Source organism: Rhipicephalus sanguineus, chromosome 4, assembly GCF_013339695.2.
Source record: "Rhipicephalus sanguineus isolate Rsan-2018 chromosome 4, BIME_Rsan_1.4, whole genome shotgun sequence".
NCBI lineage: Eukaryota > Metazoa > Arthropoda > Arachnida > Ixodida > Ixodidae > Rhipicephalus > Rhipicephalus sanguineus.
In genome coordinates, this window is record NC_051179.1 from 151439222 (window position 1) to 151465069 (window position 25848).

The 25848-nt window shown below is 48.1% G+C and overlaps 1 protein-coding gene across 1 annotated transcript in view; it reads right to left on the bottom strand.

The window, feature by feature from the left end:
- The window catches only part of LOC119391740 (nose resistant to fluoxetine protein 6), a 62843-nt gene extending 41996 nt beyond the window's left edge, over window positions 1-20847 (bottom strand). Inside the window, exons 1-4 of the mRNA XM_049415380.1 lie at window positions 20721-20847; window positions 12598-12668; window positions 12353-12389; window positions 9396-9731 (exon numbers count right to left, since the gene is read on the bottom strand). Of these exons, the coding sequence (XP_049271337.1) occupies window positions 9396-9731; window positions 12353-12389; window positions 12598-12668; window positions 20721-20847 (571 nt within the window). The remainder of the gene's footprint in view (window positions 1-9395; window positions 9732-12352; window positions 12390-12597; window positions 12669-20720) is intronic.
- Window positions 20848-25848: the final 5001 nt, after the last annotated feature.

Sequence of the window (25848 nt, forward strand, 5' to 3'; positions counted from 1 at the left end):
ACAGCATAACACAATAAGCAATAGATATAACAAGACATAAGATACTTCAAAGAAAGACGACAACGGGTGCATTTTATTGAATTATACAAAATATAAGAAACATCCCATTCATACATGTTAAATATCAGAACGCTTCGAGATGATAAGCCATTCTTAACGACCGTAATAATTTGGGCGTTGTCACAGGGAAGACAAAAGTTTACTGTCACTTTCGTTGACGATATCGTCTGAGAGACGGTTCCATTCGTGTATTGTTTTTACAAAGAACGAACCGTCAAAATTGTGTGTTTCGTATGGGTATTCTAACATTTTTCGTGAATTATCTCGTCGAATTGAGGCGTACGTCGGTGCTAATATACATTCGTGGCGATGAGTGGCACTTCTGTTATAGTAAATACTGTGAGGAAATTTAAGCCGCAGTTTCTGCCTTCTTACCGTTAGTGGCTCCCCATCCCAATGTTCGTTTTATTTCTGTAATACTTCCAAAGGAATTACAGTTGTTGCTGTTCTACCTGGCTGTTTGATTTCGAACGTTTTCCAATTTCATTATGATGGTAATAAAAGCAAAGTGTTAGAGTTAATCGCTCGGTGATAACGAAATTAAATTAACTGAGTGCTGAGCTAATTAGTGAATGCTGGACGTCGACATACTGTGCGCAAGAACTCACAGGGTCCCTTAAGCATTCACCTAAGACGACTCGAAGGCGACAGCCGTTTCTTTCCCTTCTCAGTCAATGTATTAATCCTCTCCCGCCCCCCTCCGAAAGCTCTCTGTACCTAACGTGGTTTTGCACTGCCTCCGTGATCGGCCCATCCTTTTGGCCAAACGACGATGTCATGCAGTAGCGTTAGACGGTTAGAGTGCACTCGTCAGCGTACCAAGAGTTTTTCTCTTTTTTTCTGGGGGGAGGAGTCCTACCATACTTTATTTATATTTGTGCGTGTGTTTGTATGTGTGCGTGTGTATATTCACACGCAGGAGTGAATTTTTTCTGGGGGGAGGAAGTTTGAACACCCCAATCCCCCTGGCTACGTCAGTGCCATGTCATGGCGTCATCAGGTGAGGTCCCGTTACGTGACGTCACAAATTTAACTGATCTGTGACGTCATCAAATGATGATTTTTTTTCATCACTCCTGTTGACGTCACCGTCGGTTAATTTACGCGTTTGATAAGGCATCTATGACTTTCGCCTTAAAGGGACACTAAAGAGAAACAATGAATAGGTTTAGATTGATAAATTTTACTCGAATGCCGTTATTTCACCATCATAGGTTTATTAATAGAGGAGGAAATCAAGTTCAAAGTTTCATTTTTATATTTCGTGCCGGAATCTACGTGCGTGACGTCACGAATTTCAAAGTGTATTTATCGTATTTTGACGCCATTGGCTCAACAGAATTTCCTCAAATCTGGTATGTTAAGTCTATCGCCCCCTCAGAGGACAATGTACTTAATTTTTACCGATTAGGAACTACGTAGGCCCTAGTAGGCACCGTCAAAATATCTGACGTCACGGCGAATGGTGCGGAAACTTCTAGGTGGCTTCGCCACCCACATTTTTCTTTTGTGCGTTTTCTCGCTTACTAAGCGTCTTCTCGCAGTAAGCGTGGTGTTTTTGTAGCGTTAGCTACACTTGCCTAGCCGGAGCCGATTTCGCGTGGATCGTCATGAGCCGTGCTGCGCATGCGCGAGGATCACTGATGTCACACAGCTGGCTCAACGGAGCCGGCATCTCACGCGCTCTCCGCCACCACCGCGCGCGGCTCACCACTGCTTGTCTGCCCGTTCGGGAGGAGTGGCGTCGTAGCCGCGGCAGACAAACTGGCGCCGGCGCGCGCAAACTCCGCCACCGCCGGTCTGCGCTTTCCAGAGGAGTGACGTCGTAGCCTTGGCAGACGTATTGGCTCCAGCGCGCGCGCAGCTCTTCGCTTTCGCTGTGCAGTCTTCGTCTGACACTGTGCTGGAGCCTCTTGATAGCGCCTCTGACTCGTTTGCAGGTGGGTAACGCCATGGAGAAGGAGAGCGCAAATGCTGCTCAACGGCGCAGAAGATCCGAGAAGCTTATTCCATCGGATCCCGAAGTAGTTGCCTGGCAATTAGCGGTTCAGCGTACGAAGAATGTACAGAAGAAGGCTAATAATCCTGGACAATCTGGAAAGCTAAGAATAATCAGCTGAACGTTTGGCTAACGCTACGTATATCCTGGCATAGCCGAGCTAAACCACTGCAATTTTTTTTTGGTATCCTTAAAGAGTAGTTTACTAATACAAGAAAAATCGTTTTGCTCTTTAGTGTCCCTTTAAAATATAGCCATATAAACCCGCTAGCTAGCTTTCGCCTTCGAGTTGTTATAGGAGAATGCGTAAGGGACCCTTCCCTCATTAGGCCTTACCCGAGCAGGTGTTGCCTTTCTGATATTTGGTTATCACCAAATCCGCGGAAGTGTCCTCACGAGGCAACCTTTAAACAGGTGAATTACGGATAATGCCCAGCGAACAACAGGATAAGAAATGACCGCTGCCAGTTCAGACATACGGTGGCCTTCATTTTGTTGCCGTGAAAATGGTCCTGGTTTATTGGTCAAGGATACACACAGGTTGTGTTAGATTTCGAACTTTAGTCCTCATTGATTTGGTTCTGATAAAAAAAAATGTTGGTTTAGTTTTCTTTCTCACATATACTTTTTAATAAGACAGTATCGAATATTGAAATGTTCTTGTTTACAAACTAGAAATGAATATACAAATTGCGTAACTTCTTTACTCCACATGGCTTCCGTTTTGATGAGTAGCAGTCTCCATCTGATGTAGAACATCGCTTGCTGTAAACATGCCTGTAGGCACGGGTCACCGTGCTGTGCCACTGAAGATGGGCTGGATTATTAAGGCGAAAGACTTATATGGCTCATGAGTAAAAATAATTCTGCAGCTCGTGACACTGTCTACACCACTTGAAGGCGAAAGCCCGCTTAACACTTGGTAACGCATTAAGTGATACAATCGGTGGCCAGACCTCTTGCAGGACATAGCAAGAGCCGCAGTGTGAGAAACACGCACTAAATTACTTTGATCGCTCTGAGTCGTTTGCATTCATCCTCCCCCCCCCCCACCTCCCCCTCCCCCCCTCCCTGAAGCTTTCTGCACCTCACAGTGTTGCACTTCCTCCAGCTTCGTCCCACCTTTAACCACGCGACGATGTCAACTGATGACGTCACATCATGATATCACCTCACGACGTCATATTGATATCGCAACTTTTGAAAATCTGTGATGACGTGATGACGTCACAGCACGGCGTTAATCAGCGACGCAGGTCATGTGGGTTTCTTTGTACCACTTCACTTGCCTGCCGTGTTTGGGTGAACAGCGCTACAACGGGATAAAGAAAGAAGGGACAGGACCAAGCGCTTACTGGCAACAACGAGTTTTTATTTCGCCGCAGCGGAATATAGACTCTCGGAAAAACGAATTCAATGAACAAAAATATATGATGATAGCTCTCTTGCTCGCATAGAGTTTCCTACAATACTTACTAGAGGGAACTCTGGCGCTAGTGTCTATGGGAGCTGCAACGCATGACGCTTCAGCCAGCATGGGAATGATGGGTAGTACACAAATTTGTCTAACTTCGTACTTTCGGCTCCGTTTGGCTCCGCGTCGGCTGCATCCGCTTTGTCGCAAAACGAAGTTCAGCAAAAGTCAGCAGTTTCACTTCGCCACTTTAACTTCTTTTGGCTCAGCGATTCAAACCTGGTCACGAAGTTCACAACGGTCTATTCTTTTATCCGAAACAAACGCCAAAACACAGCAATAAACAAAGCCACAAGTACGTTTGAAGCCGCAAGCACGAAGACTAGGCAAATTTGTGTACTACCCATCATTCCCATGGTAGCTGAACGATCGCAGCGCCAGAGTCCCCTCTAGTTAATTTTAGGAAACTCTATGCTTGCTCGTACATGCGCTCATTTTTCCCGCGCACAATTAATGAGTGGAACTCGCTGCCAATATCATCAGTGCAATGTATAAAAATAACTGAAAGTCTTCAAGATTGATGTTAGGTTATTTTACTTATGTTCCTTTTTCGTGTGAATATTGCTTTTTTTTTTCTCTTTTCTTTTTCTTACACTTTTTGAGATGTTCAAAGTGTTATTACTTCCATGCTTTGCTGTACAAATTAGACAGTGTTTTTCTTTTGTTTTCAATGCACTGTATGTAAATGTGTCTATGTATTGCCTTTTCGAGTACACTTTAGCCCCTCCTGCTAGTGTCCAAATCTGGCCTGCAGTATCTTGTAAATAGAAATAAAAATAAAAATGCTAACAGATGATTCATTGCGCGTGTGGATCACGTGGGCCTCATAGATTTCCCTGGTGCACTGATTCTTGTGTCTTTTTAGACTTGTTTTTTTTTTTGTCGAAGCGTGCCGTGCACCCGCACCCCCAAAGACACAAGAACATCTGTTAATCATCTGTTAGCATGGCTTCTATAGACCTGCTCAAGAAAGCGCATGATTATCTAGACCATTGAATGTAATCTCCAGGCATGTACGAGCAAGCGAGCTATGATCATATGTTTTTGTTCATTGAATTCGTTTTTCCGAGAGTATATATTCCGTTGCGGCGAAAATAAAAACCCGTTGTTGCCAGTCAGCGCTTCGTCCTGTCCCTTATTTCTTTGTCCCGTTGTAGCGCTGTTTAACCGTAGTTCGGCACGTACCAACAAGCTCGCATTAACACTCTGCATCAGTTTACTCAAGGGCCCGCGCAACGAGACACTCGAGGCTTAATATCTGGCGTCCGGCGGCGTGAACGCGAATGATACCAAACGTCAGGTGGGCCGATCCCGAAGTATAGTGCAACACCGGGAGAAGTGCGGAATGCTTCGAGGGCATGCCAAGTAACTAGAAGCGATAATTAGCGCATCAGGTGAATCAAATGTGAGTTAAGGTGAATTAAGGTTAATTATATTAGATTCAGCCGCGAACTGGTATGAATTGAGAGTGTGAAGGGCATGCAAGTTCTAGACATTGCTCCCGAAGAAACTTCAAGCAGAAGCTCTAATTCGCGCGCTGCTCATGTTTGTGAGGAGTACTGGCCCTCGCTTTGACAGTACCGCCTTCCATGGGGCTGTTCAGTGCACGCGGTAACATTGCTTGATGTCAATTCTCTCTCTCACTCTCTTTCTCCTCTTCCAATATATTTCTGTTTCTTCTTGAAGGCAATGCCTTCCCTGCCTTCCTTCACCCGCATACAGAAACAATGTTGAAATTTGCAGCTCAGTTAAGTCTATATAAGTACGCTATATACACAATAACTACTCGACAGAGGTATTCGTATATCCTAAAAGAACATCGCTTTCGTACTAATTTTGCTTTAAATACACTTTTTTTCCCGCTAGCCATGAGGGTCTATATCGACGTCTGTACCTATACCGCTATTACCAAATAAAACCTTGGCGCTAACTCTTTGTCCAAAGTGCGCATAGTTGGGCTTGTTGGTTGTACACATTTCAAGGAAGAGCGCATGAAAAACGACAGGACATGCGGAAGAAGACGCACGCAGATTTCAAGGAACAGTGCAGAAAGCGAGAGGATATACAGAAGACGCGCATAGATGAGTGCGCCTTCTTTTGTATGCCCCGTCGTTTTCTGCGCTGTTCCCTGAAATAACCGTTTGCACCTACTTAAATATTACTCGCAGGATTCACAATTATAAGTTACACACATTGTGCGTATCTTTACATTGTACGTATTATGTATTGTTAGCGCTCACTGGAAGGCTTCTAATACCACTAGAGTTTACATCCCTTTTATTTTATAACGCTCAATTTTATACTGATTGTTAATTGTTCAAAAAGTCTGTATTGATAGTTCGCATAATTCTCTTGGTTTTTCTTTTTCGATCTGTCACGTTACTATATTTACTACTTTACCGTGTTACTAAACTTCTGTCCGTCCTGCAATAATCCCTAATGGGATGGGCAGTATGTCCTGAATAAATAAAATAAACATGGTGCCATATCTGGTTATTTCTGTCCGAAATAAACACCAAGGAAAGAAAAAGAAGTAAACAAACAAAAATGAAAAAAATAAAAACAGAATAAAAATTTAAGAATAAAACTAAATAAATGACAAAGAAACGAAATATGAGCATAGATAATAACACGCGGCAGACAATCTCTCAAAAAGACTGAAGATCGAAACAATGTGTTAGGAGCTGGCTCGCCAGGTTCTTAAGCTGGGGCGAAGTCCCGCGCCGTAACCTGCATCCATCCATTGAAAGCGTCGTGGAACGCAATGGGGAACGCTACGCGCGTCGTGTCTTCCCTCTAGCCTGGACGAGAACAGGGCGAGCGGGGAACGCGGTCGACAGCCAGGCGAGCGTCGGAAAGCTATTTTTAGGGCCACTTTGTCGTGCGCGTCTCGAAGGCAGTTTTCAAATTGAAAGCACATTAGGAGCGTTGCGTCTGCAAGTATCGACAATGGAGAATCAGACGCTCTTAGATACTTCTTGTATATATACTTCATCAATGTGTATATAATTGTAAATTGTGTATATAGTTAATCAAAATTGTAAATTAATAAAACATTGTGTATATATGTATATATAACAACGTGTGTCACGTCTTCATATGATGGTAGAAGACTTGTACGGAAGATTCACTGGTTTTCCCGATCTTCTCCGAGCCAGCTCCTCAATCATCATTCACTTCGTAGATATGGCGTGATTTTGTTTATTCAGAGTCAGGTCATATGACCGAGTTTGCAAAATTTTTCTGTCAGCACGCCTCACCCCCCCCCCCCCGCCCACCCTAAAACCATTGCCGTCCCACCCAGAGAAACTTTGCATAGACGCCCTATCCAATCGCACTTGCTCATTTTCGTGACGTCAAGCACCTTCCCCCGTATATCACATAGGTGATTTTCTTATGCTTACACATGTTCGTGTCGCTGGTTTCCGGTCGGAAACATAAACTTCTTGCCCAATTTCAGCAAACATTGCGACATCACTGGTCAGGCACACTTACTGTTTTAAGTATGCACGACGAACTTTTGTTTCCTAATATGCGCAGTGTTTCGATTGCCAGCGAAAAAGTACTCATGGTTAGAAAGAAAACCACCTAGAACGACTCACTGAATGACAGGCACATCGAAGTACTGGGGACAGAGCTTGCATTTATTCTTAGGCCGTAAACGACTGTACTTCGTTTCACACATCAGGTGCAACCCCGTGAAGGCTAGCGAGACTTCTAGCAGTATACGCGTTGGCATTATAAAATAGTTCAATGTATTCACCACCTAGAATAGACGTTTTTTTCTTTTCGTTTTAAGGGCGTAGCTCCTCTTAGTCTAACCTTGTCACGTCTCCGTTGTCCGGCGTTAAACGGATCTCCTGTATGATGCAATAGATGGCGCTGTCTCATAAAAATACGTAGTGAGTACAAGTACTCACTACGTGCGTACTGAGTACAAGTACCTCGGAGTATGGGTAAATGAGGGGGATAGATATATGGAGGTACAAGAGAAACCATCGGTAGCAAAGGGAAAGAGTAATGCTGCAATTATGAGCACAGAGCTTTATGGAGATACAATACAATTTCTATTGTTACGAGGGTGCTTCGAGGGCTGTGGAAGGGTGTGGTGGTCCCGGGGCTTACATTTGGGAACTCAGTGGTGTGCATGAAGTCTGAGGTACAATCAGGAATGGATGTAAATCAAAGGACGGGCCGGCCGCCTCGCGTTGGGCGCTCACGGGAAGACGACAAATGAGGCTGTAAAGGGTGATATGGGATGGACAGGCTTTGAAGTCAGGGAAGCTCAGAGCAAAATGAGATTCGAAGAGAGCTGAGGAAATGAAGAAGAGTAGATGGGCAGAGAAGGTTTTCAGGTATTTGTATAGAAAAAGCGTTGACACGCAGTGGAGAAAAAGAACTAGGAGGCTCACCAGTAATATACGGCTAGCAGTGCGGGCGATATGGCAACAAGGAGCATTAAGCGGAAGGTCAGAGAGGCGGAGAGGACGTATTGGATGACAGCGATGGAAAAGAAGCCGGCTCTGAGTAACTACCGAAATGGAAAAAACGAAATAAGGAGGGAAAGGTTTTATGATAATTCAAGGGGAAGCGCTTTACTGTTTGAAGCAAGGTCGGGCTGCCTTAGAACGCGTAGTTATAAAGCGAGATTCAGTAACGAAGAACAATGTACCTGCTGCGGGGAACTAAGGAAACGATGGAACATGTACTGATTGAATGTGGCGATATTCACCACAGGATCAACGTGTGGGCATGAGTCTAACAGGACCGCCCCCCCCCCCCCCTTTATGGGTTTTAGGGACAACAATGGAAAGTCTGAACATGTCCGCCGACAGAAATAGTAAGATACGGTTTAGAGTATTGGTGGCAGAAAAGTAGGAAATAAATTACAAAAATAATAATGGGGGAAAAAATAAGGTCATTCTGCCTTAAGAGGCAGAGAGATCAGACCGTGAATTTATAATTTTTTGGTATAATAACATAGCTTTAATCAATGTAGATAAGTTATTAGGCCAGCATGAAACAAGGACGTTTTTTCTTTTTCTTCGAGCATGGTGGCAGACATGTCACCGCCCCTTTATAAAGGGGACGCTCATAGCATCCATCCATCCACCACGTACAAACTGCAGTTCAGGGACGATATTCTAGATGGCGCTATACACAATCTGTGTCGTCATCACCATTTCTCATCTCATTTCCTAGTTGGCGTTGGGCCAATATAATTGTGTGCAATATGGCGCTTGTGTGAATCGACACTAGATGGCGCTGGAAGTGCCGCTGCTCTCCGATTGGCTGCTGCGCGGGCTGCGCGGAGATGCGCGGGGAGCGAGCGCCTCTCTCATTCTCCTGGATCGTCACCGTACGTGTCGGATCATTGGCGAAGCATGGACGATGCGCAGCGGCGGGCGCTCGCTCGGCGGCAGCCAGGCGGATCCCGTGACGGTGCGCGCCAAGGACGCCGCTGCGAAACGGGCTCAACGAGAAGCGAATCCCGAGACCATGATTGCTTCAGGAGCTTCGCCCAAGCTCTTCATCATTCACCCGTGGATATGCTGTAATTTTTAGGCTGAGTAATAATCGAACAGGCTCAGCGCTCTACAAATAACAAAACCTCTTATACAGCTGTCGTTATACGGCTGGATCGCTTAGCGTTTTATGGTTTTTTTTTTTTGGGGGGGGGGGGGGGGGAGTATTTTATTTGCAGCTTGACGCGACGCGTCACGCGGAGGCTCGCGCTCGACTCGTGCGAGCGTTCACAACGACAAAAACCGACCACGAGACACACGCAAGCTCATGTGTTAAACAGAGTATATATGTATTATACCTCTCATCATTGGCTAATAGTTTCGTATGCATGCTTACACCTCCAGGCTGCGATGTCCATCCTGAGTATCCTCCTGGAGAAGTCCATGAGCGCTTCCGTGCACAATGCGGACACGTTGGCACGAGCGAAGGACCGCTGCAGCACGGGAACCACGCTGGCCACGAGGCCCCGGAGTAAGGACGACGTCGCACCTTCGGAAGGGCCGCCTCTCTTGCCGCCTTCGTCCTCCGTCGAGGACAGACCTTGAGACGCGCTTGCCGCGCGCGCGATCACACAGACGCGATCGAGATTCCACAGATCGCGACTCGCGCGGGCCACATCGTTTGGCTTTCGTAGTGACGCTCGTGTCCCGAAATATACTGTTCGTGGAAGAACTGTAACATAAGAAAAAAAAAGGTTAGCCGTAGTCGCACGTTGTCTGTAATATGAAATGGCATACCGCCAGAACTACAGGAAGGTGTGCAACAGTTGCGCAAGACTACATATTCCGTGCCAAAAAACTCATTTTTACCCTTGCTAATAATAATATTTGGTGTTTTACGCGTTAAAATCACGGTATGATTTTGAGACACGCCGTAGTGGAGGGCTCCGGAAATTTCTACGACCTGGTGTTAGCGTGCGCTGGCATCGCGCAGTACACGGGCCTCTAGCATTACGCCTCCGTCTGAAATACAGCCGCTACGGCCGGGATCGAACCCGAGACTTTTGGGTGAGCAGCCGAGCACCGTAACCATTGTTCCACCCAGGCGGACTCATTTCTAACCTTAGTCATGTCTTGCATGTAATGTATTCACTTGTGTAATGATGTTAGCTAATGCTTATAAGCATTTTAGTATTTTGACAGCGTAGCTCTGTAAGCTCGGTGAAACTCCGTGGATACCCCACGAGACGTTAGCATCGTCATGAACGGCGCGCGCTCTTCGTCCTCTCCTTCATCTTCTGGGGAGTTATTCTAGATTTGTCCACCTGGTGGACTATCCGTGTCGGCCGCCGCCGATTGGCTGGAGCTGGGCGAGCAGCGTGTCGCCCGTTTCTCGTCCTTCTTCCGCAACGTTATCTTGACGTCACAAGGCTTTCACGACTCTCGACACAAATGAGGGGGACGGAAAGCGCTTCAACGCAGCGAACGCAGCCTCCAGAGATCCGCTTCTGGGCGCACATGTCGGAGGCCGTGCATGAAATCTTATAACCTTAGCCCTCGAATTAGGTTTAATGCAGCCGCCCGTCTAACGCGCCTGTGAAGTGGTACGCATTCCCTGCATCGTTCTCAAACATCTGACACGTTCATACGCGTTCAGACTTGTCAAGTTTGTTTAAGTGTCCCGTCACTGTGCATTTCGTCCACTTTCTTTTTTCTTACGCTGGGGATGTGCTGGCGGGTTCGGTGCTTCGACGTGGTCAAGAGCACGATGAAGTGGCAGCTCGCCGCTTTTTCGAATAACTGAATGCGCTCCGCCGAATGGACATGTCCACTAGGTGGACACATCGGGGGCAGCACCCCTGCTTCGCTCCCCGTACACGTGCGCCCGGCGCGCGCTCTCCCGCTGCGTCGAATTGTACGGCGTGGGAGGCAATATAACTCGGATGGAAAGAGAATGAGTACAAAGAAAGAGAGAGAAACAAAACGATAGAAAGAAAGAGAAAGAGACATAGAGAGAAACGGAAGAAAGAGAAAAGTATAGAAAGCCAGAGAAAGAAAGACACAAAAAAAGAGATAGAAAAAGCAGAGATCAGACAGAAAGAGAAAGGAAAAGAGAGAGAAAGAAATAGAAAGAAAGGGAAGCGGAACAGAAAGAGCGAGAAATGGAAGAAGAGAAAAAGTAGAAAGAGGAAGAAATAGATAGAGAAAAAAAAGAAATATAAATAAACAGAGAAAAAAAAAATAGGGAAGGCCGCCCATCTCCGCTGTTCCTTCGGGCTCAGGCACCAGTGGTGCGAAAGTGCCTTAATGTTCTCTTTAACAAATATGCGGATCGCACAAGTATATTGCCAGACGTATATGCATTGTCGGTATAGTAGTTACATCAATCTGTTTGTCTCGGCGATGTCGTTTTTTTATTCTCGTATAATGCTCATCAAGGTACAATATAAACGTACTCTTAAACTTCATCAGTTGCCGGTACGTCCGTACGTAAACTAATACTTGTGCTGCAGGTGAACTTTTATGGTTGAGCTTTACCTGCTGGTCTAGATAGCTTTTGCATCTTCTTGATGTCAAGTATTATCATGTCGCTTTCGTCTCCTTGCGACACCATGAATATGGACACCACTAAGATCAGTTTATTACGGGCTCGGCAAGGTTGACATTAGGGTGAGTCGTTGAGTATGGTTTGAAACAAAGGTCATGGTGATACCAGTGGTTTCATATGACCGAGATGTATGCGTCCCTCCGGTCTGAAGTATATGCTATCTAACCTTGCCGTGCTTCATAGCGCAATGAATACGAATCAAGTTAATTAGGCGATGAAAAATGAAAACAGTATGCTCGCTAACGAATACAGTACAAAAAGCTTAAAACGACAGAACGAAGTGAACGGCCTTTTTTTCAAACGCGCAACGAACTGGCTTCTTGATCACAAAATTAAGGTTTAATACTCAAAGCTAAAAAAAAAAACTCTTCGGCTGGAAATAAATGGTTCTGTTACAGCGGAATCTATTGCAATGCGTATTGAATAGGTGTGCCCACCGAGACGCTTGTATCATATGACAACTTCGCTTTTCATCTGTCATAATGGTTCAGCAGAACGTCGTTGCGGTGCCAAGCACGAGGGAGGGCGCGGGTTATATTCTCGGCCATGGCAACCGCATTTCGACGGGGCAAAATGCAAAAATGCCTTTGTACTTAGGTTTCGGTACACGTTAAAGAAACCCAGGTCGACAAAATTAAGCCGAAGACTTCCACTGCGTCGTGCGTCGTGATTATATTAGGTTTTTGGCGCGTAAGACCTTAGAACATTATTCGAATCGAAGGTAACTGAGGCACCGGAACACTCACCTGTTTGGACACACGGTGACGGTTTGAAGCGCAGCTCCTGCAAAACCACCAATGCTGCCGAAACAACTGGAGGTTTACCCCTTTATAACCTAGCGCAGTTACGGACGTCGGCTTCATGCTCCGACTCGCAAGACTGCGCGCTCTGGAAAAATATCAACGCTCTCCGCCTCGGGGCTCACGAGCGTCGTATGGATGGCGCGTCGCAGCTACTCAAACACAGCCGCGTATGACCGATGGTCGCTGACGTGGGAGGCTCGCAGCGCGTCGTACGTGGCAAGGGCCAGCTTCTCGGCCACTCGATGCAAGGTCAGCTCCGCTAAAACACATGAGCAGCATTCGGAAAGTATGCACTGTCAGAATAGCAGTACGTCGCACAAAATAACACGCATGAGAATTTCAGGAGAATTGCCTGAAGAGGTGAAAAAATTGTAGTGGCTTAGCTAGGCTATGCCAGGATATACGTAACGTGAGCTAAGGTTCAGCTCTCCTGGTTGTCTAGGAATAGCTTCATTATCATGCTACTGCTGCTTCAACGACACACACATGTGTACGCATTATGTGACACATGTATTTATTTTTTGCTCAACGCCATTTCTCTATTGCCAAAGACGTCTCGGTGGTAAGCGCAGCAATACGCCGCCGTCTCTATGGCCCCAAAGCCCGGCGCAGCGCCGGCTTAGGGACCGGGTAACGCTGCCACGGCTATGACGTCACTCCTCTGGAATGCGCAGATCGGCGAGGCGCGCGCGGCGGCTCCGGTGCACCAGCTGTGCACCGTGTGACGTCACTGCTCCTCGCGCATGCGCAGTACGGCTCTTGTACGTGCACGCCAAACCGCTCCGGCTCGGCCAGTGTAGCTTACGCTACAATATCCTTGCACGGGGCATTGGCTGTAGTAAACGTTTGGACGAGCGGTCTTGTCTTCTTCAATGCAACGACTACCTACCTTAGCGCGCGTGTATGTTGATCGGGTGTACGAAGCAACACATACACTCGCTAATGTAGGCATTTGCTGCATGCTCTAAAAGACAGACCGCTTGTAGAAACGCTAGCTACAGCGCCACGCCCTGTTCGAGGATTTTGCATCTCCTCAAGAATCGGAATCAGGGATTCCTGACATATAGCGCTGTACAGTCAGTGGCAAATCAGTCCCGCTATGTTCGCAAGGTGGAGAAAGACACGGAAAAAGGAAAAATTGTCATCTGTTCATTTGTAGCACTAATACACCAAGAAATTCTTAAGAACTTTTTCAGAAAGAAATCGTTCTAATTGAAGAATTCCACCTGTTCCTGGTTTTAGAAAGGTTTCTCAGAGTGATCTTCAGTTAAATTTTTCCAAAGAAACTTTTTCAGAAGTCCGTGTGAATGCCTGGACAGAAGGACATTTCGTCGACTATACAAAGATTTATATCTCAAAAAGTTCCTGTGAATTTTCTTGGTATGTAGTGCTACAAACTGACGAATGACAATATTTTCATTTCACGCACAAGGGAGTAGTTTTTAAATGCGAAGGATTTCTTAGCGAACTTCTGCGACTTTGAGCGTATCTATCTATCTATCTATCTATCTATCTATCTATCTATCTATCTATCTATCTATCTATCTATCTCTATCTATCTATCTATCTATCTATCTATCTATCTATCTATCATCTATCTATCTATCTATCTATCTATCTACTATCTATCTAGCCGCCTACGACTTTGAGCTCTCCTGGCCGTTTCATTAATGGGAGCATACCAAATTGGTATGACCCAATAATCCGTATTACGAACATAAATGCCAGGTCAAAGCATGACAATCATGATATGCGTGTCATGAACAGCATTATCTACATGCCACGGTCTTGGGGATCTTGCGGCCGTTTCGTTGATTTTATATACTATACCAAAATTGGTATGGCGTGACAACAGTGTATGACGAACACAAGCGGCAGGTCCTAATGTGCAAATCATGACAAGCATGTCATGTACAGCATGGTTTACATTATGGTCTCGGGCGCCCGTGGCCGTTTAAATCAATGGATACATACCAAAACTGGTATGATGAGACATTTCTGTATCACGAACACAACTGACACATGGTAACATGAAAATCATGATATGCAAATCATGTACGACATGATTTACATTCCACGCTCATGGTGCCCTCGCGGCCATTTCGCTCGCTTGATATACACCAAAATTGATGTTGCGCAACGAGACTGTATGATGAACGTAAGTCAGTAGTGATAACGTGAAAATTATGACATGCAAGTCATGTACGACATGATTTACATTGCACACTCATTGTCCGATCGTTGCCGTTTCGCTAGCGTATATATGCATCAAAATTGGTATTGCGCGACGCGACTGTATGATGAACGTAAATGAGAGGTGGAAACTTGGAAATTATGACAGGCAAGTCATGTACGACGTAATTTACATGCGGCGCTCATGGTGCCCTCGCGGCCATTTCGCTCGCTTGATATACACCAAAATTGATGTTGCGCAACGAGACTGTTGATGAACGTAAGTCAGTAGTGATAACGTGAAAATTAGACATGCAAGTCATGTACGACATGATTTACATTGCACACTCATTGTCCGATCGTTGCCGTTTCGCTAGCGTATTATGCATCAAAATTGGTATTGCGCGACGCGACTGTATGAACGTAAAGAGGTGGAAACTTGGAAATTATGACAGGCAAGTCATGTACGACGTAATTTACATGCGGCGCTCATGGTGCCCTCGCGGCCATTTCGCACGCTTGATATACATCAAAATTGGTATTGCGCGACGGGACTGTATGGCGAACATAAATGAGAGGTGGTAACATGAATTAGAGCACTGCACGGGCCTGATTTTTCGGCCCGGGCCCGGCCCGGGCCCGCTTTATCAAGTCCTAGCACAGCCCGAGCCCGTTGTTCCAAGCCCGGGCCCGGCCCGGGCGTACATGACCGAACCCACCCAAGCCCGGCCGGGGCCCGTGGTTCCAAGCCCGGGCCCGGCCCGCGCGTTCATTACTAAACTTATCCAGGGCGCGCGTGTTCATGACCAGGCCTGGCCCGGGTCCGCTAGAGGATGTTAGTTGTTGATGATGATCAATAATGATGCCTTGCGCTTTGCAGTGGGCGAATGCACGGAAAATCCGGTGTGTACATGCATCGAAATGTTGCTTTGCCCGCGGTGGCAGCTCAGCGTTAAGCTGTTTCGTCGTTAAGGCCTAGGATGCGGGTGCGATTCCCGCGGCCACGGCGGCCGCATTTCGATGGGGGCGAAATGCAAGAACACCCGTGTACTTATCTATAGGTGCACGTTGAAAACTCCAGGTGGTCGAAATTAATCCGGTCCCCATTACGGCGTGCCTCGTAATCATATTATGGTTTTGGCACGTATACCAAGGAATATCAATGAAATGTTGCCTATAGCACATGGCAAGCCATTGCAGTAACACTTAAGTGAAATAAACATCGCAACAAACATGAAAAACGGCGATAAGCAAACCCGGGACATTTTCTTTAATGCTATTTCTACACTCGCGTTGGAAACATTAAACAATTTTTTAAAAGAGGCTCCTGATTAATAATTTGTTGCGCAAGATAAAAAACGTTAACGTTACATATGAAGAACAACCACCAAAGCAGATGAAATATAAATCGTTCATATTCTAACTTCGTCACGGAAACGTATCGCTATGTACAATATAATTATTAACCAAGCTGCTACACAGCATACTTGATGCTATTCCAGATAAAAGGTTTCACCCTTCTAAGCTCTACTAAGACCCAGATCTTGCACGTGTCACTTCAGCTTGGCACAGAATGCCTAAGACCATGCAGTGCACAATGTTCGCTTTTGCTCGAAGGCCCGACTTAGGCCTTATGAGTGGGCCCGAGTCCGGCCCGGCCCGCAGCCTCAAGCCCGGACCCGGCCGGGCCCGCACTTTCAAGCCCGAGCCCAGCCCGGGCCTGCCGGAAAACGCTTCGGACAGCCCGGTCCGGCCGCGGCAGGGCCGGGCCCGTGCAGTGCTCTAACATGAAACATGCATGCATGACATGTACGACATAATTTACATAACACTGTCATGGTGCGCTTCCGGCCGTTTTGTTAACTGGATATATACCAAAATTGGCATGGCGTGACACTAGTGCGTCATGATCATAATGACAGGTCATGCATTGTGTATTCCAGAGCATACGTTTCATTAGCATGGCATATACCGGATTGTATATGCATGCATGCATGTCAAACATGCGATTATATGAACTAGATGCCATGACATGGTTGACTTCGCTTGCCTCCAAGACGAACAAGGCGATGTCGCAGATCTCTGCCGGCTGCTTCGCATTAAATCGATTCCCACAGTGCGTGCGATCTGCCGTATTTTTTTCTGTGTCGGACACCCTGGTTGCAAGTCGTATTATCTATGCATGGAGAGAGAAAATACAGAATACAATAAGAAATGAGACGCATGCTTTTCGACCTCTTTGGGGATGTGCGTGGTGAACTTTTTCATCACCGAAGGTATAAAGCCGTTGTAATTGAGAGGATATTGGGTAGCTCTGTTGTTGAAGAGGACATATCACTCCGATCTCCGTTATTGAGAGCAATCATTCTCCTATGCCATGGAGTACAGGCTGGTTTGCAACGTTTTGCTAGTATTGCTCCTAGAAAAAGTCTTACTCGTCGGTTGAGGACTGCTCGGTGAGAGTTTCTATGTGGAAGGCGAAATTGGTAACATAAAACTATCTGAAAATGTAATTGGGATCTGTAACAACATGTTGCTTGCCAGTCTTGCTGTTCCAGTTTTCTGCCTCTTGAGTGCCATGTGTTAATCTTGAACCACTCCTCGCGGTTGGTAAAAAAACACATCCTGCGGAAAGCAAACAGTGCTATCACAGCTGAGACAAATCTTGCAGTCGTGCGTAGCCAGAGTGTTTAGAAGCAGGGGGTTAATTTGACAGTGGAAGCACATAATAGGTTGCATAAACGGCACTATTTCGCTTTTACCTGCACCTAAAAAGCAGGCTGAAACATTTTAATGAAAAGCGAAATGTTTGCCTGAAGAGCTGCTGTGCAGGTTTGTTTTCAGCCCCATGCAAACAGAAAACTATCTGCAAGGCCACCACTGCTACACGTGAAGAGGGTGAAGCATGCAAAAGCAGTATATATAGAACGCGTTTTGTAGTTTGCAAAGAATCGTTTGTCAACCATTCCTCTGTCTTGTGGTAAGCAGTATGTCAGAAAAAAAAAGCCGTTGCCTCAACGACCGGCTACGATAGTAGAGAAACAACGTAAACGAATGATGCGATGAAACTAGCACTGCACTGCAGCTCGTGTACATGTAACCTTTTCTTTTTCTTCAAAATATGCTCTGTGGTTCGTCACACAAATGCATGAACAAGACATCATAAAGCAGCCAAATAGCAGCTTGGGTACTGTGTAAGCCCCATCCCTCGCCTTAACAGAAAAATAAATGTCATATCTGCGTGTTGCATAACTGCACTTGATTATGCCACTGTCATTCATGTTGGACTGCAGGGCTTTGAATATATATTTGTATGATCAGCAAAACTACCCAGTTACAACCCAGTTAGCACCAGGGCTGCGATGAGGGCTCTGGTGGCGATGTTTTTCGCTGCGCCGCCAGGGGGATGAAACTTCGCGGTTTTTGGGGCGAAACAGAAAAGTTTTATTTCTTCAAAATACATTCTACCGGGTTTCAGGTCGGGCCGAACAGACTCTGAAAAGGCTAGTTTTCTTCACAATACATACAGCCAATACAGAAAAGGCCTGAGGCATACACTACACCAACTGCTTTTATGGGCTAACACAACACATGACCAGCTAGGACAGTTCTCTTTGCTGCCTAGTTCACCTGACCAATTAAATTAACGTATACAGTAACCAGTGACAAAACGTCATAGTGTGCATGCTTCAACGGCGGCCGTGACTCGGCCTGGTAAGTACACAGGCGTCACGTTAAAGGGAACATCGGAGCGTGTGGCGGCAGCTCGGCGCCACCGCCGGCCGTCCGCTGCAACGAGATTCGCGCAAACGCAGTGGGCACCGTGCCCGGTGCTTTTATCGCGTCAGCGGTTCGCTTCGCGACGATTCGCAGCGGCGGAAGCAGGCGGCAGCAGACGACGAAAGAGCACGACTCACAGCGCGCACTGCGCCTGCGCTAAACTCGTTGCAGCCGCTCGCCGCGGTGGCGCCGAGCTGCCGCCCCACACGCTCGATGTTCCCTTAACAGTGGACGCTGTGTAGTCAATACACCTCGAGGTCGGGGAAAGCCACCGTGAGGCGCACTCTTTTGTTTACCACGGTCAAAAACGGACACGACCAGTGTCGCAGGAATTCAGCTTCGCCGTGGTTCCAATTGGGACTCCAGATAGCTCAGCAATGTTTTCCTAAACTGCGCTAACAGCGGCCACTGTAGCCGCAGACGTTGCCGACGGATGCGTGCTCTGCAGCGGTTCCGCCAAAGGACGTACTCGCCCGAGGCGATCACTAACCTACCAATGGCTCCCCGGGGGCACCGGCCCCTTGTGTAGTAGTGAGCGATCCGTAAACCGGGCAAACACCTGTGTATTAGTCTCCAAAAGTCTTAGCGACAACACACGTTGCCACGCATGAGCCGCGGTCTCGGTACTGCCACAGTTGGGGCACCTCGCATACTGCACGATCCCCCAGCTCTGTAAGCGGTCTAGAGTCGGCAAAATTCGCCACGCTCGTTGCCATTGTACGTCGGCTACCTCCTTGGGTAGCCTTCCCGATGTTAGTTCTATCCAGGGGAACGTTGGTGGCGGGCTCCTTTGTGCCGATCTGGCAGACACTAGTAGTTCGCACATCCGTGCTGGCGCTACTTCTTTGGTTCTAAGTCTGGATCCACGGTTGTGAGCTCCCGGAACAGTGCTACGAGCGCTTTGTAGTACGGCGGGGTGTTTTCCGCGCTCGGGTACAGGTTTCCTAGTGCTCGGGGAACCAGTGCTCTACGCAATGGACCTAGAAAAAACATCGCAAGTGGCCTTGCGGGTGCCGCTACGTCATCTAGCACTCCTAGCACTGTCTTCAGAGCGAGAAGCTGCGCCGTCGTTGCTAAACACGGGAGGCCATAGCCTCCGAGACGCCGGGGTAGTCGTAGTACGTCTCTACGAAGCCGCTCCGTGCTCCCGTCCCAAAAGAAAAACGGCTCGGCTGAGAACCTTTAGCACTGGTGCCGAGGGAAAACTAACCGCGCTACATAGAAGAAGCGAGCCAAAAAAATACATTGATCAGATAAGCCTTTTCGACAAACGAAAACTTGCATCTGATCGCCTTCTGCGTCGAGTCAACAACTTCCTGGGTTATCTGGTCCCAGACATCTGCCGCAACTCCCGTACGCTCGAAAACCACCCCGAGTATCTTTATCTTTCTTCTATATTCAGATTGTTCGGCAAGCTAACTTGCTGCTGTGCGCCAAGAACTAGGGCGCTACTTTTGCTCATATTTAATTTCGCTCCCGAGAGCCTGCTGTACTCTTCAAACCGTCTCAAAACATGGAAATACTATCCCCGTCTCGGATAAAACCGTGACGTCGTCCGCATACGCAGACACTTTCACTGTCGCGGACCCCGGTAGGGAAGTCCGCGTATGTTCGTGTCCGCCAAGATCAAACGGATGAATGGGTCGATACACAAGACGAACAGCATGGGGCTCAAGGCGCACCCCTGCCGCACGCCTCTGGTTAGCCTTATCGTCTCCTTAGCAACACCATTTATGACCAAGGTGCTCGTCATACTGCCGTATATGTTTCGAAACAGGTCGATCACACTAGGTTGGAAGCCATAAAGACCTAACACGGCAAAGAGGTATTCATGACGGACCCTGTCGAATGCATGCTCTTGATCGAGCGAAACGCAGAACCCTGATATTTTGGTGTGTTCCGTGTAGGCCAGAAGATCACGGGTGAGCGTTAAAGCGTTAAAAATATTTCTCCCGATGACCGAGCCTGTTTGTTGACTACAAATGATTTCTGGCCACCAGTGCTTGAGTCTGCTGACCAGAACCGCGGCGAGTATTTTGTAGTCAGCGTTTAGTACTGTTATCGGGCGCCATGCCCCAGGTTGTCGGATGTCTTTACCTTCTTTAGGAATCAAGATTAACTTCCCCTCTGCCAATGACTCCGGAATTTTATCAGTTTAGAACACGATTGATCATCCCTACCAGTCCTGTGCCGATTTCCCGCCAGAATTCTTTATAAAATTCAATGGGCAGGCCATCTGGGCCTGGGGCTGAGCCCACTTTCATCGAGCGTAGTGTCACGAATACTTCAGCTGCTGACACTGCCTTCAACAGGTTGCCGCTCGCTTCTGCAGGCAGTTTCGGAACTGTGCCACACAGACGTTCCAACTCCCTAATTGACACATCCGCGCCTGTATCCGGGTCGCCCTCGGAGAACAAGTTCGTGAAGTACTCCGAGAATGTCCTGTCTATGTCTGCGACGTTTTCGGACTCCGACCCGTCTGGCATGTAGACCGACGTAACATATCTGTGGGGACTATCCTGTGTACGCCGCGTACGCAAAAATCGAGTTAGCTCAGGGGCGTCTCGGAGAACCGAGTCCTGGGCATATGTGATCGCCTTTTGCGTACTCCTCAAAAATATACGATCATACCGTGTCCTTAATAATTCTAAATACTCCTCGTGGTAGGGGTCAGGGGGGCACCTGCCTTGACAATCCTTATTCTTCTCAGTGTTTCGTTTAGCTCACATGTGAGCCTCAGTCTTGCGTTCCGACCGCTCTCTCTCGCCCAGTACTGCCACTGCGATTTTAGGCTATCCCATTCCAGGGAGGGATCCCCGCGTTAGCCAGAGTACTACTTATCCCCGCGCGCAGGGTTTCTTTTGCCTCGTTGTCTGCCAGTACTGCGAGGTCCAGTTTCCAAAAACGCCTCCCTTCCAGTCGACGGTCTGGCAAGGCCATGGCTAGAACCACGGGGAAGTGGTCCGATATATGGCCCGCTTCGTCTGGAAACGCGTGCACTTACGTCAGATACCAGCGGAACTAAGGCCTCGCTAACATAGAATCTATCCAGCCTAGTTTCAGATAAACCTCTTTTCCACGTCGGGGTGAAGATTCCGCCTTTCAATAGAACCCAGGCGTCCTGAAGACCGAAGTCGCGGGTCAGGCTGGCTAGTTCCCGTGCTTTCGCTATATTCCTGCCTTGGCCTGGGCCCCGCACGTCGCGACCACTATCAAGGACACAATTAAAGTCCCCGCAAAGGACTGTGGCATAATCATCTAGTAGGTAGGGCGTCAGCGAGCGGAAAAAGCCGTTCGATATCTTTTCCGAGTGGGCGCGTACACTGAAACGAAGCGCATGCGCAAGCCTCCCACCACGCATTTCAGCATCAACACGCGCCCGTCGCTATCTACTGTGTTAAACACGGATGAAAAGGGGGCGGGGTTCACTATCACTACCCCGACCCCGCAGCTGCGTGCGGATGCCAGGGAAAAGAAACACGGTAGATTAAATCGCCTCTGAAAGGCGGCTACCTCCGAAGACGAAACGAAGTTCACTTCTTGTAGGAACAACAGATCAACGAAATGTTCTCTAGCGAAATGAATCACTTCCATCTGTTTATCGGGTTTACAAAAGCCCTGAACATTTAAAGTGAGTAAGTTAAGCATGGCGCTAGTAAAAGAGGGAACCGAGACGGTACCTTCCCGCCGACGAACGACGGGTCCCACCGCGTCCGTTACGAGTCTGGGGCTGCAGACCCGGTTGGGTCCGCGGGGCGCGACTGTTCCGTCGCCTGCTGCTTGCGGGGGTTTCCGAGCTCGTCGGCACTTGACGACGACGAATGGTGTGGCCGCTTCAAGTCCGGTTTCCCTGTTTCCATCTCGTCGTCTTGTCCAAGGCTGTCCGTTAATAGGTACAGAGGGTTGCGGAGGCTGGGGTCACGGGCTTGCTTGACGATCCGAGATATCGGGCTCGATGGCGACTGGTCGTGAGGTGGGCTCGACGTTTCCGCGGCGGCCCGCCTATTTGGGGGGTCCACCGTGTGTTTTCGGTGCCCTCGCCCGGCGGCCACCTGGCTGCCGATTGGCTTCGCGCCCGGGTCTTGCCAGGCGTGCTTTCTGCGCTTGAAGTGGAGGGTGACTGTGGCTCCTTCTCGATGTGACTCGCTGGTGCTCCTGAGTAGTCCGACGCCGTTGAGGTGGCTTGGCTCGCTCCTGACTGTGACTCGGCGTCTGCGGACGGTGAGGTGTCCTTCTCCGCTAGTGGGCCGAAGGATGAGTCTTCGGCCCACGAGCTCCAGTCCTTGTCGGTTGCTTCCTCCCGAAGGTTGTCCGGCCGTCCGGCTTGGGCCACTTCGGCTTCGACTTGTATCCCCGCGGTCTGAGCTCGTGTTTCGTCATCCGCCGCGACAGGGATGGTGCGACCGGGTGCTGGTTTCGCGCTTGCGGCTGCGGCATAGGACCTTGGCTGCAGGCAGTCTGCCGTGGCGTGTACCCCGGCGCAACGGCGGCACGGGGCTGAGCATCCCGTTGTATCGTGGCCAAAAGCCTCGCATCTCGCACATCGTGGCGTGTGGCAGTCTTTACCGACATGGCCTTCTTGCGAGCACCTGGAACAAACCTTTGTGACGCCCCGGTAGTCGCACATGACGCGATGTCCTTGAACTGTCATAAAGTTGGGCACTGGTTTTGACATTTCAAGTCGTACTACTCGCAGACTGTTGCCGACGTGTTGACGTCCTTTGAAAGTCTGCTCGAAGATGTCCAGAACTTTCCCGTATTGCGAAAACGCCGCCGCCAGGGATGCGTCGCCCAGGTACAGGGGGCACCTGAAGACCGTCACTGCTATGACTTGAGGGCCTACCGGGGCTACCGGCACTGCGACTCCATTCAACACAAAGGAGCCACGTGTTGTAAGCTTCGCTGCGGCCGCGGACGAGGTTACCGCGATGCAGAACTTCGTGCCGCCCTGGTGCTGTAGAGACTTCAGTCCTTTCGGTCCGGTGACTTCTTCTATTGCATCGATGATATCGTCCGCAGTTGAATCAGACGGCGCATTAAAACAGAAGCAATGCGCTTTGGGGGGTGGGGCCCGGAACCATCCTCACGCTGCAGGCAACCGGCCGAGCCGATCGCGGCACCGGGGATGACTCGACTTTGATAACTGCAATCGCCTCTTGACTAAAACTTTGATCTTAGCCAAAAGGCCGAGAAGCGATCGGGCGAAGCTCTTAAAGCGGCACCCGTTCGTCCCGTCGTAGTGCGTAACCAGTGTAACGCTAGTACCAGATCTTGACCTCCAAGGTGGTGCCGGTGGGAGATTTTCCTGTGCGTTGTTGAACAATAAAAAATTCGCAGCGTGCGCGTTAACTAAAAGGCCGAATTCTTCTGTATCTCATTCCCCATTAGCAGCCATTCGCATGTTCCAGTAGGAACGTTAGTAGAAGTAGAAGTGTAAGTGTTAGCTAAAAGCCGACTTCTTCTGTCTCTCTTCCCATTAGCAGCCATTGTTTACCTCCAAGGTAGTGCCTGGTGAGATTTATCCTGTGCGGGATTAAACATAAAAATTTTGTTCAAAAACGCCGTTGATTGATGAAATAAACCAACGAAGAAGCAACGAGGTTTTCTAAACAACGAAAAGACGCCAGCTGCTTAACGAAAGACGCCAGTGTTTTCTAAAGCAATGGTTTCTAACAATGAAAATTCACAGCGTACATGTAAAATTAAAGTGAGCTGCAAGTCGTCATAACTCTCATCGAACCTTTAGTATAAACGCGCCCGATCTCACGTGATGATGTACTGGGCAGAATTCACGGAAGATTCACGGTTTACCGATGAACCTCCGCAGCTTCGCCCACTCATCATCATCCTCGTGGATATGCTGTGATTTTTTTTCTGTCCCGTGACCGCCGCGTCCTAATGTTGGGGGCTGTACTACATACGAACATAAATGAGCGTTGTTGTTCCATTTTATATTTATTACCTGGTTACTTAACTCCGGAGTTTTTAATGCAAGTGAACCTAAAGGTTGCAGTTCGAGTTGCGAAAATACGAGCGCCACCCGGAGTGTAAAACGGAACTGCGCCGTCCGATCTCTCACGGCGAAAAAGGGGCGTTTCTTTTCGCGCGCCCATGTGTGCTACGGTCTACGGTGCCCAAAGGCGCCTTTACCACCGTAAGGTTTGTTTCAAGGATACTGGTGAAACCTTTGCAAGCCTCAGCGAAACAGACGCATGAATGGATTCGCGCCGTTATCACAAACCGTGCTCTGCTGAGGTGTCGAAATTCTTCACGCCACACCGGCATAAAATTCTTTAGGATCCCGGCGGACGAAAGGTACGATCTGCAGGCTGCTTTCCTTGTTTTTCTACGCTTGCACGGCATATCAGGATGCGGTTGCAACAGTAGCGTAAAATATTCAAGTTGTGTTTTTACTGCACGAATGGTATGTTTAGGCAATAAATCATTCAAACAAACTCTGCTCTTTATTCTTGTCTAATTTATGTGTACACGTAACAAAAACAAAGTCTTACTTAGAATAAGTGGTGCAAAAATAGGTGGATGGGCAAACGTTCATCCATTAGAACGCAACGATTGCCGTTTTGTTCATGTGGCGGGTTGCGCAACAGGAGAAGGTCGCTCGCTCGCCATCTGCATACCTTCCACTCGCTCAATTTGGCTTGATGGTGCATTCCAATTGAATTTGCCCTCCCCCCTCCCCAACAAGTCGGATCCTCAGTCCTCATCAAGATGGCGTCCCCCAGTTACCCCAGTGCGCGTCTGCAATGAGCCGCCATGTTTTAGTACCGCCCCCAAACACCAGGCGTTCATCCGGCGCTGCGAGCGAATCGCGTTCCATGGATGGTATAGGAAGTTTCACCCCCCTGGCGCCGCCTGCAGTCTGACGTCAGGCCACGACTGCGCGTGTATACGCACCACTGCCGTTACATATGGCCGTTTTTTGGAGCCTTTGTGATGACGCGGGATAAAGATCGTCGTCGGTAAAATAGGTGTCAGGATCGCTAGTTTTCTTAAGGAGTTTCCGTGCTCGTACTTGACGGCGCTTTTGTTGTAGAGCGGGTGCATGTTCTTTGGAACTGGTTAGCTTAAAATGTAAACGAGTGAGAGTACTACGTACTATCCTGCGTTAACTAGGGCAGTAAGCTATTCCTGTATTTCATCATCTGCAACAAAACCTCAAGTCTGTTTAGAATAACTTATACACGTCACCAGTGGCATAGTGGGAACAAACGGCGAATCAGCGACAAATGCAGCGCATCAAGCCCCACTATAGCGCAATGAGGGGTTCAAGTGCAGAAGGAAACAAGTTTGTAAATATTCCCTGAGGTTAACGTTGGTAGTTTCTGAACAGCCATGCCGGTTGTACTTAAAGGGGAAAGCATGGCTTTTATGTTTTCTTTCTCTTTCTCGAAGAGCAGTGCCTGTGTGAGCGCATTCAATTGCCGGGACTTAAACAAGCAAACTCAATCAGTCCCTGTGTTCCTGGT